The 15,100-nt window shown below is 42.1% G+C and overlaps 2 protein-coding genes and 1 long non-coding RNA gene across 6 annotated transcripts in view; 2 read left to right on the top strand and 1 right to left on the bottom strand.

Moving 5' to 3' along the window:
* ZFYVE16 (zinc finger FYVE-type containing 16) overlaps window positions 1-6,553 on the top strand; it is a 54,921-nt gene extending 48,368 nt beyond the window's left edge. For both annotated transcript variants that reach the window (XM_054031599.1, XM_054031598.1), the window contains exons 15-18: window positions 563-725; window positions 2,591-2,693; window positions 3,350-3,514; window positions 4,553-6,553. In XM_054031599.1, coding sequence (XP_053887574.1) covers window positions 563-725; window positions 2,591-2,693; window positions 3,350-3,514; window positions 4,553-4,714 — 593 coding nt within the window. In that variant the 3' untranslated portion in view covers window positions 4,715-6,553. The remainder of the gene's footprint in view (window positions 1-562; window positions 726-2,590; window positions 2,694-3,349; window positions 3,515-4,552) is intronic.
* LOC128839000 (uncharacterized) lies at window positions 3,524-11,823 on the bottom strand. The gene is made up of 3 exons (XR_008445342.1): window positions 11,745-11,823; window positions 6,893-7,100; window positions 3,524-3,656 (listed from the first exon to the last, which is right to left on the bottom strand). It is a non-coding gene; the product is annotated as an uncharacterized LOC128839000 (long non-coding RNA).
* The window catches only part of FAM151B (family with sequence similarity 151 member B), an 83,630-nt gene continuing 79,541 nt past the window's right edge, over window positions 11,012-15,100 (top strand). Inside the window, exon 1 of one of the 3 annotated variants that reach the window (XM_054031600.1) lies at window positions 11,012-12,072. In XM_054031600.1, coding sequence (XP_053887575.1) covers window positions 11,784-12,072 — 289 coding nt within the window. In that variant the 5' untranslated portion in view covers window positions 11,012-11,783. The remainder of the gene's footprint in view (window positions 12,073-15,100) is intronic. The other 2 variants (XM_054031602.1, XM_054031601.1) reach the window with 2 other exon arrangements.

Raw genomic sequence — 15,100 nt, 5'->3', positions numbered from 1 at the left:
TGATTAAGAGTCTGTTCCATTGTAAACTAAACTTTTTCTTTAAGGTTTGTAACGTAAAAAAAAATACTTGTGCATAAATCATGCTATGTAAATTCGTAGTTTGGACATACTTTGTTTGAGGACACTTTTACTATGTGGCTTTTTTGGACCTCTTGACTTAATACCTGTCATTTTGTAAAAAATTTCAACATGAGAAGCTTATTGGAGAATTTAATTCAGTTGTTTCCTGTATGCTTAAGTTTTTACCTCTACTTTTGTGTCACATTTTGTGGCTCACTAAGTTGTTCAAGCTTCATGAAATAAACTTTGATCGGATGGAACGTCCACTCCATTAGTCTACCTTTTTGTTCACCAAAAAAGCTTTGAAAATTGAATTAACAATTTTTCATATAGCATTTCACATTGTGATGAGGAAAAAAGTCAATATTCTACTCACAGGCTTGTGAAATTGCATTTCTTAAACAATTCAAGAAGATCAATTGACTAGGAAAGGTTCTGTTAAAGTACTCTTCCCTTTTTGTTCTCTAAAGGAAAGTGGGAACTTTTACTGTTTCTCTTTTAGATGGACTAATGGTACAAATAACTCCAGAGACGATGGAAGGTCTACGTCAAGCTTTAAGGGACAAAAAGGATTTTAAAATTACATGTGGCAAAATGGATGCAGAAGAAATAAAAGAATATGTAGATATTTGCTGGGTAGAGAGTGAAGAAAAAGTAAACCAAGGGTATGAATATTTGTTACTAAAGCTGTGTGTGTGGTGGTTGGAATTTTCTCTTCTCTTCCCACCTCTCTTGAAATGAAAGATGGATATTTAAAGAATGGAAAATAAAGTATTGTAATTAAAACTAATATCTTGCTATTTAAAGCTGCCAAGGAAATAGGAGTGAAAACTGCCTGTGCACCTCTAGATATCACTATGAGAACAACTTTAGACTATAATGGCCTTTTGAGATTTTAATTATCAGGGGGGTAGCCGTGTTAGTCTGGATCTGTAATAAGCAACAGAGGGTCCTGTGGCACCTTATAGACTAACAGATGTATTGGAGCATGAGCTTTCGTGGGTGAATACCCACTTCGTCAGATGCATCTGACGAAGTGGGTATTCACCCACAAAAACTGCGTCTGACAAAGTGGGTATTCACCACCCATGAAAGCTTATGCTCCAATACATCTGTTAGTCTATAAGGTGCCACAGGACTCTTTGTTGAGATTTTAATAACTGCCTGGTTTGGGAGTGGTGGGAAGAGGGTCTTCTTATGGTGTTGCCTGTTTTTAGTCACAGTCCATCTGTCTGACGAGGACTGGTTGGCTCCCTTCAGAGTTCAACAATGTCATTCATTAGATAGAGGGGGGCTACTCAGTGAGGGCTGCAAGATTCCCCTTCCCACCCCAGTGGCTGTGACTGTCAAGGCACTATCAGTACTATAATATATGAATTGGTTTAAGACAATGGTTTTCAACCTCTTTTCATTTGCGGACTTCTACAAAATTTCAAATGGAGGACCCCTTTGGAAATCCTAGACCTGTAGGTCCATGTACCACAGGTTGAAAACCACTGATTAAGAGTTTCATTGTACGTGGCTTAGAGAATGTTTTGTTACAGTTAGGGCCCTACCAATTTCATGGCCGTGAAAAAAGCCCTTCCCCGTGACATCCGATGTCCCATTGTTCCTAGGAGTGCCTCAGCAAAGGGGGCTCCTAGCTCCAGCTGGGCAGAGGAGGGAGAGCACGTATCCAGAGGGAGAGAGTGTGAGTGTGTGTAATGTTGAATCAGACCCACCTCCACCTCAGGGAACCTCCTGCAGCTGCAGGACGCTCTGTGGTTGCGCCTTCAGAGTCCAGCTCTGAAGACAGCACAGAAGCAATCCCATGATCCCTCTACAACAGGTTTCCGGACTCCCCCATTCCTTTTTTGGGTCGGGATCCCCCTCCCCCCAGTTACAACACTGACATTTCAGATTCAAACATCTGAAAACATTAAATTTACCAATTTTAATGTCCTATGGCTGTGAAATTGACCACAATGGACCACGAATTTGGTAGGACCCTAATTATAGAGGGTCTGAATAAATCATGATTACTGTTCAAAATTAGTGTCTCTTGCATTATAATTCAATATCCTAAAACAGTAGTTCTCAAATTATGGTCTTGACTTAGTCCTTTTTCTAGTGACTCATAGGACCAACCAGAACACATACACAGTGCCCCAGGGAGGTGGTCCACAAAAGGTACTCTTAGGAAATAGAAGGAAAAGCTGGAGATCTACTGACCTGGTTAATCTTAGTCTATTAGGTACTCGTATGTAAAGTGTGCATGTTTATCTAGAACTGAGATGGGGTTAAATTTTATATAGAATGGAAATAGCAAATGTTTACAGTCAAAAACACACATACCATAGCCTCTCTTTTTGTATGTATTTTAATACTACAAATTTTATTTATATATTGAGATCATTAGAGAAGAGCTGTAATTTTATTCTTTTTAAGTTTTGATTTAACTTAAAGCAATGGGTTTTTAAGTTGAACAGTTGATTTTTAGATGAAAGAATGCTCTGGTTCAGTTTTAATTTATTATACACTTATTCTATAGAGTTATAAGCCCAGTAGATGGAAAGTCAATGGAAGGAATTCAAAGTGAAAGAATACTACAGGGAGATTTTGAAACTGAGGAAAAACTTATGAAGTGTACCGAAGTAAGTAAATTAATACTAGTAAATAGTTTTATATGTTAAAATATCAGATTTATTTATACCAATTGCTGTTCTAAATAGCATTAATAATACTGATAAAGGGAAGGTGCTACCACAGAAACTAGTTCACTTTTGGCATGCAGCTGTAGGAACATGCCAACTATGTTTCTGCCGTTCTCTCTGACTTTCATATCAAATGTGTGGATAGAAGCGATTTTATTTTTTAAATGGGGGTGATATACTTTCCTTTTTTTTTTTTTTTTTTTTTTTAAACTTTAGATGCAATTATCAAACTTCTAATCCAGTTATTCTCGTGGCTACTTGTTAATTCACTAAGTGTTTTAATTGTGAGGATAATTTCCAACAGTACTAACAGTATTTGCTGTTTGGGGACTTCTTGTCTCTTCCTAGTTTTTGAAAGCACCTAGCACATTTGGGCACTATCATAATATATATAATAAAAATGAACAGTTATATTAGAACTGTCTTGCTACTGATAAACCACCCAATTCCAAAGCTGAAAGTCTTTTGCCAATAAACCAGTGTAGGTAATTTTACTGCATCTTAAGCAGTGATACTGTACATTGAGCCATTTTGACAACTTTGAAATTCTTACAAAAAAAGCCACTAATCATGTCATGTCCTTACTATACTTTCAGGTGTTCTATATCCTAAAGGACCATGAGCTATCCAGTGCAACACCCTATCAGTTTGCAAAAGAGATTGCTGTAGCTTGCAGTGCTGCTCTTTGCCCGCATCTCAAAACGCTGAAAAATAATGGGATGAATAAGCTAGGTCTCAGAGTCTCCATTGATACTGATATGGTAATTTTTGTTTATTGCAGATATATATAACATTATTTAATATCATCACCTTAAAATAATGGTATTTAGGTATAGCTTCTCTAGCCCTTTTAAACCTTCCCACAGCGCCAAATGCAGAGTCCATTAACAGCAATGGATGTACCTGGAAAGAAGTCAGAATACAAGTCTGAGAATTAGATTCAATCCCTGTTGCTCCTAGAGAAACTACTCTAGGTCATGTTTCAAGATCTTAGCTGAGAGAGATGCAGTTTATTTACAGCTCACCACAATTTAAACTTGTAGTTTTTGTTTAAAGTTTGATAGTTTTCAATGGTCTGTCATTAAGTAACTAATTCACAATATTTCTGGTTGCTTGCATCCTGAACTAGCAGTACCTTGAAGTGTTGAAGGCAGGTTATTCTATGAGCAGAAGGCGGTGTCTCATGGTTCTAAACACAAAACCTTCTTGCCAGTGAATTTGTTGTCTTGCCCAAAGTCTCTTCATTACCATTTTTTAGAATAATACAAGAACTAGGGGGTCATCAAATGAAATTAATAGGCAGCAGGTTTAAAACAAATAAAAGGAAGTTCTTCTGCACGCAGCGCACAGTCAACTTGTGGAACTCCTTACCTGAGGAGGTTGTGAAGGCTAGGACTATAACAGAGTTTAAAAGAGAACTGGATAAATTCATGGTAGTTAAGTCCATTAATGGCTATTAGCCAGGACGGGTAAGGAATGGTGTCCCTAGCCTCTGTCTGTCAGAGGATGGAGATGGATGGCAGGAGAGAGATCACTTGATCATTGCCTGTTAACTTCACTCCCTCTGGGGCACCTGGCATTGGCCACTGTCGGTAGACAGGATACTGGGCTAGATGGACCTTTGGTCTGACCCGGTACGGCCTTTCTTATGTTCTTATGGTCTAACAGAAAACTTGAGCTGAAATTTGTTTTATACTGATGGTGATGTTTGCATAGTGCATCTACTGCACCTCTGCTTTTGGCTTGTATTAATACATAATATGTAATGTATCAACTTAATATAACTCTTTTTATTTTAGGTTGAGTATCAGTTAGGATCTGGAGGCCAACTTCTTCCACAGCATTATCTAAATGACCTGGACAGTGCTCTGATTCCTGTGATCCATGGTGGGACATCAGACCCCACAAGCTTACCATTGGAAATGGAATTAATATTTTTTCTTACAGAATACCTCTTTTAATATAAATGACAGCATATATTATACTATGTATAATCTGATTTGCTAGAACTAACCCAACACCAAAGCTGTAATGCTACCAACACTAAAAAAATGTTAAGATTTATTTAAAAAAAAAATTGTTTAGTAATAGATTTTTAAACTGGGTTTTGTTTCTAAAAAAAATGAACCAACTCTCCTCCATCTCCAGCATAAAAGAAGAATTGTTGAGTTTAAGATTTACTAAGGTTCCGAAACTTTACACTTAATACAGTCACTGAAAAAAGGCAAAGGACTCATTACCTCTAAGCAAACTGTAGCATTTACTATGTGCATTGTAAGGTTAAGCCATATACCTCTTAAACCCAAGCAGATATTTTAGTAACAGTCTTTATGATTAGATGTAACCTAAATCTGGGACACTCCATGTGGATGTGCAAATGGGCTATATTTACATTTTTAAAAAAATCTTATAAAGTATATTTAATTGGTACAGAACTGTTGCTTGCTTTTGAGATCCAAATATAAAATCTCTGAGGGTTGGCTGCAAACAGATACGGTGTACTGATAATATAAGGAATTTGCCTGCACAATTGGATATTGCTTGTGTGGGAAGAATAGAAAACAAAACTTTGCCAGGTATGTTGTGGGTTTTGGGGATTTTTTAAGATTTCATAATTGGACTTGTCCTGACTTAAAAATCAAGACATTTGACATGTTTGTTGGTGCTTTTGGAACTTGTGCTTTTAAACTGAGTCTCTTTATAGTGTAGCTGATTTCCTTATGTATTTATAATGACTTATCTAACTTTGTTGGGTATCATTTTTGTATTACACTAATTGTTTTCCCCCCCTGTGGTTAAATATACCTTTGTAATTTGGGACTTCCAAGAGTGATTAAGAACAGGCCAGATGACCCTTAAAGTAGTAATCATGTAGCAATAAGTCAGGCATGAAACCTGTAATATCTTTTCTTCTCCCATCTCTAACTTCTGAGACCTCTTGGTAGCCCTGTTTATTTTTCAGGGAGAAAATGTATTAAGTGTGAATTTTCATGTTCAGATTGCTTGGGCATATTTGAGGTTCTTTGTATAGAACATATTTTTGATACTGGGGTATTAGCAATTAAAAACTAAGATGATGCTTGTAATTTGTGCCTGAGTACAGAGGTTCAGTGAACACCAATCAGGTATGATAACTATTGCATAACGTACCTGTTCACTTTGAAGAGAATCAGAACATGCTATATACAAGACCAAATCATTTGAATAAAATGTTGTTAGAGTTTTAGACTGACAGATCATTAAAAATCTAAACATCTAGATGCCTTCTTGATTCTCATAGGGGATATTTATATGGTTTTTGTATCAAAAACGCAACTAGTAACTTAAAAAAATAACGTAAAAATGTCACCAGCCCTATTGCCCACAGCTTGAAGACCCATATTAATGGAAACGTTCAGAATTTAAGGTCTTAGGCTAGAAGAAACTAGGTATTTCATTATAGTAATGCGCACACTTTTTTTGTTCAGAGATAAATTGCAGTTCTCTGGACCAGCCAAAGACATTAACATAGGCAGCGTGAACAAGATGAATGTCCAGACTTCTGAAAGTAGTTAACAAGAGGAGAGCAGGGACAAGCAGTGTTTGAAACATGAACAGTAGTCAACTGACCATTGTCATGTCCTTTGTCAATGTTATGTACAGTTATAGCAGATGAAAGCAATTTGCAGACTAATTTTGTCTTTTTTGTTGCCATATTGGTTATTTGAAATTAGACTCATGTCTTAAACTCTTGCCATTTAATGTTTCAATTTCATTTAATAATTATCATTAACAAATAAAACTGACTTGAGTGCTTATCAGATGAGAGAAAATAACATTGTTCTTCTGTTTAAAAACAAAAAACATATATTTGACAAACATTTCCTATATTTTGTCAGTTTTTTCTGTCTTCAAAGTTTCTCTTTGTTTAGTTCTGCTATTGCACTTGGAGCATAGACTGTTCTTAACAAAGGAATTGCTGTGTTTATTTCCAAATACAGCTGTAGACAATAGCCTGTAACTTACCAACAAATAAATGGACCATCATGAAATGTTTCATAGGCCTGATCTACACTGTGGGGGGGAAGAATCGATCTAAGTTATGCAACTTCAGCTACTTGAATAACGTAGCTGAAGTTGACATACTTAGATCTACTCACCGTGGTGTTTTCACTGCGGTGAGTCGACTGCTGCTGCTCCCCCGTCGACTCCGCCTGCACCTCTCGCAGTGGTGGAGTACAGGAGTCGATGGGAGAGTGCTCGGGGATTGATTTCACGTCTAGACTAGATGTGATAAATCGACCCCCGCTGGATCCATCGCTGCCCACTGATCCGGCGGGTAGTGTAGACATACCCATAGTAACTTTCCTGGTTTGGAAGACAACCACATAAGTGACTCCTGGCCAAATACTGAGGCTCTTTTAAGAGAGGTGCAGTAGTATAATCAGTGATGGACATAAAAGAATGGAGCAGAGAGGGCTTTGTGCACTCCAACATCAAGTTAATCAGTCTATGCTTTAATTTTTTTTGTTTTTAGCCCTAATGCCTATGAAAAACACCCTATTAAATGTGAACTGAATACAAACTGAAGCTCTGCACAGTCTACTGGAGACTGAGAGTGTGGATTACCCAACAAAACATCCCTTTATCTTAATTGTGTGTCAACCTAGGCTGGTGCTGCAGGATGGGGAAAGTATCATTAACAATTTATCATCAGTCTCCTTCACATGCAAACTTGCACCAAAATAACAGATACAAATAAAACCCAACTTAATTATTTTGCATCTGTGTGGGGACAATCCACAGACTTACACCAAAATAACTAAGGCCTGGTCTACGCTAGAAAGTTATATTGACATAAGTCCCCTTGCATCAACCTAGCTGTGTATGTCTCTACACTGAAATTTTTCTTTGGCCAATGTGAGCACCCCGTTAGAGTGACGCAGTAACACCACCTTCCCAAATAGTGTTGAGCCATGGTTGACCTACTGAGGTTGACACAGTGCAAATGTAGACACTGTGATATCTCTTTCAACCTCAATAGTATTCCAGCAGCTGTCTCACTGTTGACTGCCTCACAGTTGTGAACTCCAGTGCCCAGGGGGGTCAGAAACCAGAAGCCAAGCCTCCCCTTTAAAAATCTTCTGTATTTTGAAATGCCTTTTCCTGATTGCCCAGCTTGGAGAGCACACCTAGCAGCTCTTCCTTGTGCGCAAGTGCTCAACTGACTAGGCTGGCTCAATGCTTTAGATGCATTCCTGCTTGGAGCAGATGGGAGGTATTGGATCTCCTGAGCCTATGGGGAGAAGAGACTGTGCAGGCACAGATAGAGAATTGTCATAGAAACATGGACATTTACTAAAAGATTTCACAGGGGAAGCAGGTCAGGGGGTACAATGGGGAACAGCAGCGGGCATACTACAAGGCCAGAAAGGCCAACAGTCGATCTGCTGCCAAGTCACAGACCTGCCAATTTTTACAACAAGCTGCATGTCATACTTGACGGAGACCCCACCAGCACCCTGCAGACTACTGTAGAGCCCTCTGAGGAGCTGGAGACAGAGACCTCTGCAGTTAACAGCAAGCAGGAAAAAGAGGATGGGGGACCTGCAGCAGGGTGAGGGTCCAACTATGCCTATGCTGTGAGCCAAGACCTGATTGAGACTCCACCAGAGTCTAGCCAGTCCCACCGGCCAAGCACAGACAAGTCCAGTGCAGTGGAAGGAACCTTGGGTAAGTGTATGTGTGCATTTTTCCTCGCAGTGTTTAAATGTACATATAGTGCTTGGCCACACTCCAACTTAGCAGGACATGGGTATAGACTTTTCATTTTATTTGTACTAGACAAGGTAGCAATACAACAAAGGGGGTAAAGTTGGTATCCGCCTGTCATTCCCCTGTCGAATTTGAGGGATGGGAGGTGTGGAGTAGTTTGTTCACGTACACAGGCTGTGTCTTGTATCCTCCTGAGTGATCTTGATAAAACTTTCATTGGAGGTACTCTGCAGTCCTCTCCTGACAGTTTCTAGGGATGACAGCCTTGTTTCTAACTCTGGAAGGATACTTTCATCACAGAGTGGGGTAGGACTTTGGCAGGCACTGTTGCAGTAAACAGGCTAGCAGCATACAGGCCCTGGTGCTGTGCTACCAGTGCCTTTTTTAAAGTCAGGAGTGAGAGATTTGTTAAAATCGCTGCCTCCTGTGGAAAATAGTGCCATTACCCTGTATTCATACTCATGGAAATAAAGGCTGAAATTCTGTTTTATGCAACAGAACAACTCTCTCTTCATTCCTCCTCCCACCCCTGTTCTGGCTGGCTCATAGTCATGGCTGGGGCTGGAGAACTGTGATGTGCAGGGGTGCTCCAAAGCTATCGTGTCAATAAGCATGTTTCATTTAAAATGCTTATAGGAGTAAGGAAAGGCAGTTGTGAAATTTAGCTTTCACTTTTATAGTCACAAAGGAAAGTGATACATCAGTGTGTGTATCATCTGTAGCTACTGTCTTTGCAGCCTTGAGGGGTGCCCCTCCACTTGCTTGGAATGCTAGACCCTAAGGAGGAGAAAGAGGAGGGTATGTTCAGTGCGATCCTGCAAGCCAGTGCTGTATTGGATTGTGAACAGATGACCTAGAGGGTTAATGTAGCAGCCAACATGAAGAAGGCAAGTAAATGCATGGTGGTGGATGCCTTTGTAAATTGAAGAAGGAGCAATAAGTCAGCGGGAAATGTCCTCTGGGCCTGAACCAGTCCACAGGCTGGGGCTATATGTTTGACATCCCTGAATTAAGGCATATTCAGAAACAGTCAGTCTCCATGTAAATACCAAGTTTATGGAAAAAACTTCATCTCTTGCTAAATTGTTCCAATGATTAATTATCCTCTGTTAAAAATTTGCACTTTATTTCCAGTTTTACTTTTATTGAGCTTTGACTTCCAGCCATTGAATTCTATTATTGTACTTAAGTTTTGGGAGCTGAAACTGTTCCTTGTTAAAGGCTCTTCAGCTACAGCATGTTATAAAATCAAGATGAATTTCCAAAAAATATACATTTATTGCATACCAAAACCAGTAAAGAAACGATGTGCAAGTTAAAAATGAAGACAATAAAACAAATTAACAGAATTTTACAAGGGGAAAGAACATTCATGTCCATTTCAATCCACTTTGGTTACACACACTGACCTGTGAGAGCCACAACTGCTGAATATGTGAAACCATCTGCCCCCAATCCATGCTACCTTTTCAGTCTGTAAAGTTCTAGACCAGGTGCCAAAGTTCCCATCTCAGTCAGAGGGTTCTGCATGGGCATCACATCAAGTGGAGCACCCATAGGGACACTACTCAAATGGAGAGAGGTTGGTTACCTTGTACTATAATGTTTTTTTTGATATTTGTGTTCCTATGAGTGCTCCACTACCTGCCCTCCTTTCCCTCTGCTTCAGAATTTAGTCTCCATGGGACTGTGTAGTAGAGAAGGAACTGAGGCTGGTTATCTGTTATAGCCCTATGCATCCTCAGTATGGGTCACAAGAATTGCTAAAGCACCTGTGCCAACTGAATGCTGCTGAAAATCACCATTTGAAGGCTCATATACACCACCCATGGGGACACACCTCTCAAAATATTCCAGTTACTGCACAAGGTTAGTAACCTTTCTATACGTATTGTTTCATAGAGAGAACTAACTTTAATAGAAGTGATGGCTTCTGTGAGAAACAAAAATATAACTAATTTGTCTTTGCAGACAACTTTCCTAACAAAGAAATGTCCATCTATGACATGGTCAGAATAGGATTTGGATAGATAAGTTACCCTAGAGGAATGAGTTTTGATTTGGAAAAGAGGACCAGCAACCTCACCATCTGCATGATGAATGCACATTTAATATAGCGTTTCAATAATATGTCATGCAGGTCACGTTAGAAAACAGATTGAATGGGGATAAATATTGGAGAAATTGTGAAAGAGGTGGTTTTATTCATCTGATGGACATGTCCAGTCTGCCTACTAGGGTGCAATTTATAATCAAATTTTACAAATGGTTGGATATTTATTACCACATGCTCCAGGACCTTCCTTGTGGAAATGATCCCTTTCAAAGAAATTAATTACTCTTTTCTACTACTAGCTCTACTATTGAAGGCTTTTCACAGACAAAAGAAAAATTGTTCAAAAACTCAAGGAATAGTTCCAACAAAATGAGGAAGTTAGAGAAAAAATAATACATCAATTATGTACCCAACACAATGAGATGCTTTGGTTACTATTTATTCAATAATCAAAATACACATGTCCATAACAGTACATCTGTCCCATTCCTTGAATATTAATGTTTGATAAGTTATAAATTTTACTCTTAATAATTGCACCAGAAACATCTAGTCTCACACCTTACACAGAGCTTTGATTATATTCCTGCATGTTTCTTTACACTAAAGCGTTCGCTATAATTGTTTTACTTCTGTTTACATGATGTTTTGTAAAGGTGTTAACACTCCCTAATATAAAAAGCCTCTGCCACTTCACACAGCTCCATTAGTGATGGCACTCATCTTAGTTTTGCCAATGAGAAGCGTGGAAGGTGGTTTCCCATTTATTATGCTGCAGTTTAGGCATTAAATCAGGCTCGGTACTGCGTGTTTAAAAATGGGAAAGTACGTATAAGAGCTGTGTAGGGCCGAGCAGTAGCCCCCTTTTAGCAGAATTCTAGGCTCAGGGCTCGTGCCCCGTAACCGTTTTTTCACAAGTGTAAGGGCCGGAGCAGGCAGCGGTACCTCTACCCGGCCCTAGCCCGAAGGGGACAGGGCTGAACGCTGGACAGTGATGCGGCCGCCACAGCCCCCTGCGGAGACGTGGCGTAGCGATGGCAGCACGCGCTCGGTTTATGCTGAACCGTTAACATCGCCCCTGGATTGCCGTTTTGGGGGGGCTGGGGTATTGATCCGTCCTCCTGCCCCACCACCCTGCTGCCATTGGCCTGCCCCAGCCGCACCCGCCGGCGGGGCCTCACCGAACCGCGCGGCTGCGTGTCCGGGGTGGGCGGGCCGCGATGTGCCCTGAGCGGGGTTCCGGCCCTGGCACCTGGGAAGGAAGCAGCAAGAACCGCTTCTCCCGCGGGGGAAGACGGGTCCCTCCGCACCAGCTCCAGAGCGCCCCGCCCGGGAAGACGGCCACGAGGTGCTGCGCTGCCCTACAGGAGCAACCGTTGTTCGCTGGTCCGGCAGCAAACCCGGCTCCTTGCGCCCCGAGTCCCAGGCTGAATCGAGTCCCGGCCGCAGGAGGCGGGGCTAAGCCGGCAGGACCCAGGCGCCTGCGCCCGGCCATGGAGGGGGAGCTCGGTAAGAGCCGGGTGCTCCCCGCTGGGCAGGCCGCTGTACTGGGGGCTGCGGTGACCCACCCGCTGTTCGGCTCAGCCCGAGGGCGAGGAGGCTTGGCTGGGGGTAGGGCGAGGGAGTGGTGCAGCCGCCGGAGGCACCGTCTGAGCCCAGTCCTCCCAGACGCCCGGTCACACGGCCCCGACCCGCTGAGGTGTTAGCGCCGGTGCCCAGCCCCTCGGCGCTCGCTGCGTACGTTGCTTTGGGGTGGTAACCAACCCCCATCCCGAGCCCCCTGGGGGCGGCAGACTGGGGAGCGGGCAAGAGGCTCTGCCCAGAGGCGCTGGCTGCGGGCGGGCGCCTGGCCGGTAGACGCAAGTTGCAGAGCGGCAGGGCAGAAAACCGACCCCCAGACTAAATGACGGGGAAAACCCGCCGGAACCGGAGAATATACGTGAGGGGAGAGAAACTTCGAATTTCTGCTTCGTGACATGACGTCATGAATCTGAGCGCGTTTGCGTCATGGCGGTGGCGGGGCATCGTTAAAAAACCCGCGGGCCCGTTAGAGGGGCGGAAACGCTCCTGTGTCTTCCATGGGCTGTCTTGTCCTAGGGAGCCGTGAGCTGCCCCTTCACTCCCTACCTTGACCTCTCTACTCCGCGCCTCAGACCCCAGCTAAAAGCCTGCTGCTCTCTGCTGCTAGGGAGCTTCCTGTCTCTGGGGGTACATCTACACTACAGGGGGGAGTCGATTTAAGATACGCAAATTCAGCTACGTGAATAGCGTAGCTGAATTCGACGTATCTCAGCCAACTTACCCGCTGTGAGGACAGTGGCAAAATCGACTTCTGCGGCTTTCTGTCGACGGCGCTTACTCCCACCTCCGCTGGTGGAGTAAGAGCGCCGATTCGGGGATTGATCGTTGGGACGCGATAAATCGATCCCCGAGAGGTCGATTTCTACCCGCCGATTCAGGCGGGTAGTGTAGACCTAGCCTTGGAGTCCATGAGCATAGATCCTGGAGTATGAGAGGGCTCCTGATAAATTTCCTATAGTTTCTAGGACTTGGCATGCTCCTGGCAGGCCCCATATGGCTATCCTTCTAAGGATTTTAAAAGGTGTATGTTAATGAAGCTCTGCTCCAGCCAGCCTCAAGAAGGGGAAAACGTCTCCCCCTCCCCCCCCAGATTTCTTTGCTCCCCATTTCCATGCTAAAGAAATTTTCTTACTGAATTTTTGTGGCGGTGAAGTGAAGTTGCAGGTAACTCAGCAGTGTGAGCGTGGCTTACTTTGCACAAATATTGAGATCTGAAGAAAATATAAACTCAGGATTGCAGTTCTCAAACAAGGCACCCAAACTATCTGACCCATCTGTAACAGTCCAATTTTATTAGTGATCAGAAAAACTAGAATGTCTTAATAGTACAGTGGTGTGCTGCTTTACAGCCTTGTTTACACAGGACACACAAAAGGATTCTATGAGTTCCTGCTTGAGGCAGAATGCACTGAATACAGGCAGTCATCTCTCGTTCCTCATTAAGAGTAGAGCCCTATAATAGCCAGCCAATTATCCACGTGTCATTAGACAAAGTTAGCATGTTACTTTCACAGACATCATCCCCCAATCATATGAGAACAGTTTAGTGAAAAAAAACATCAGTTAGCATGCTGGCAAATCATCACACTTAGTATCTAAGATCTATATATGTAGACCCCTGCATAAAATTTGTATCTGCATTTGCAAAAATAGTCCATGGATATAAAGCAGATCTCCACAGATTTGTGGGGCTCTAGATACAAAATTTGTGTCTGCATCTGATCCACAAAAATGGTCTGTGGATATAAAATGGATATCCATGATTTGCAGGGCTCTATATATATGAAACAAATTCTAAAATGAGCATTCTTTGTTGCAGTTTTGATAGTAGATATACATCAGGAAGATGGTGGGCTGGTATATCCAGGTGGCAAAATGAAAATAGTTTTGGTGCCTTATTTGAGAAATGCAACTAAACTCTACATCAGGTGGTTTGTTGTTTTTAAAAACTCTCACTCTTGAAAGATAATATGCCCTCAGATTGGGAGACTGCACCCTTAACTTAATTTGAAAAGAGTTATCTGTGTTTATCAGTTTTTTGTTTCCTGCTGAATCAACAGGGAATTTGTAGGGTAAGTAGAGCCCTGTATGGGATTAGTGAGCCCTGCAGTGGGACCCTCTGGCATAACAGTGGGTGTGGGATTAAAAATAGTCCCAAGCAGAGGTCTAATGGGAAGTACATTGTAACAATGGGACAATGATCAGAATTTACTACCTGATGCTTCTAGGGTGATGCTAGAAGAATAGATTAACACAGTTCAGGTGAATGAAAGAAAGATGCCATAATGGTGAGGATCATAAGGGCAACTGAAGCACCTATAAAACCAGGGAGATTTTATAGTTACACTTAAAATCTCTGTAGTACGGAACCTATTATGCCATCATTTTCCTGCCAATGGTTGAGAAGAATGTGCCCTCTACAGAAAGCAGAAGAAGAGACAACAACAGATGAGAGAGTATTATAGAATTATGGATAAATGGGAATTTTGGTTTCAATACCAATCTTTTCCGCTCAATCTCTCTTCCCCTCCCCCCCCACCCCCCCGTATATTTTAGCTCCTCTCTCACTTCCTCCCTGTAACAAACTGGCAGCCTTTACTGAAACACCTTGTCACAGTTCAGGGGAATTTGTGTTTCCCCTTAGTGGTTCAGCAAGGGCACCTATTCTTAGGCTTCTAGCTCCCTAGCTGTTGCCTTTCTTGGGTAGAAACCTGCATCTCTCTCCCTCCTGACCAGGATATTGCACAGTTCCGTGACTATACTGTGATTTTTCCCAGCAAAAGACAGACTGCATAAGTAAGTCTGCCTCACTTCTCAGAGATGGTACAGTAATGTGATTGTCACAGTCATAAGTAAGGCTCCATGTTGGTCACAGATTCCGTGACCTCCGTGATTTCTGCAGTGGCTGGTGTGGCTGGCCCAGGAGCCGCCTGAGCAGCTCGAGCACCCCCTGAGC

The sequence above is a fragment of the Malaclemys terrapin genome, chromosome 6 (assembly GCF_027887155.1).
Source record: "Malaclemys terrapin pileata isolate rMalTer1 chromosome 6, rMalTer1.hap1, whole genome shotgun sequence".
Lineage (NCBI taxonomy): Eukaryota > Metazoa > Chordata > Testudines > Emydidae > Malaclemys > Malaclemys terrapin.
This window is presented reverse-complemented; position numbering and strand designations above follow the sequence as displayed.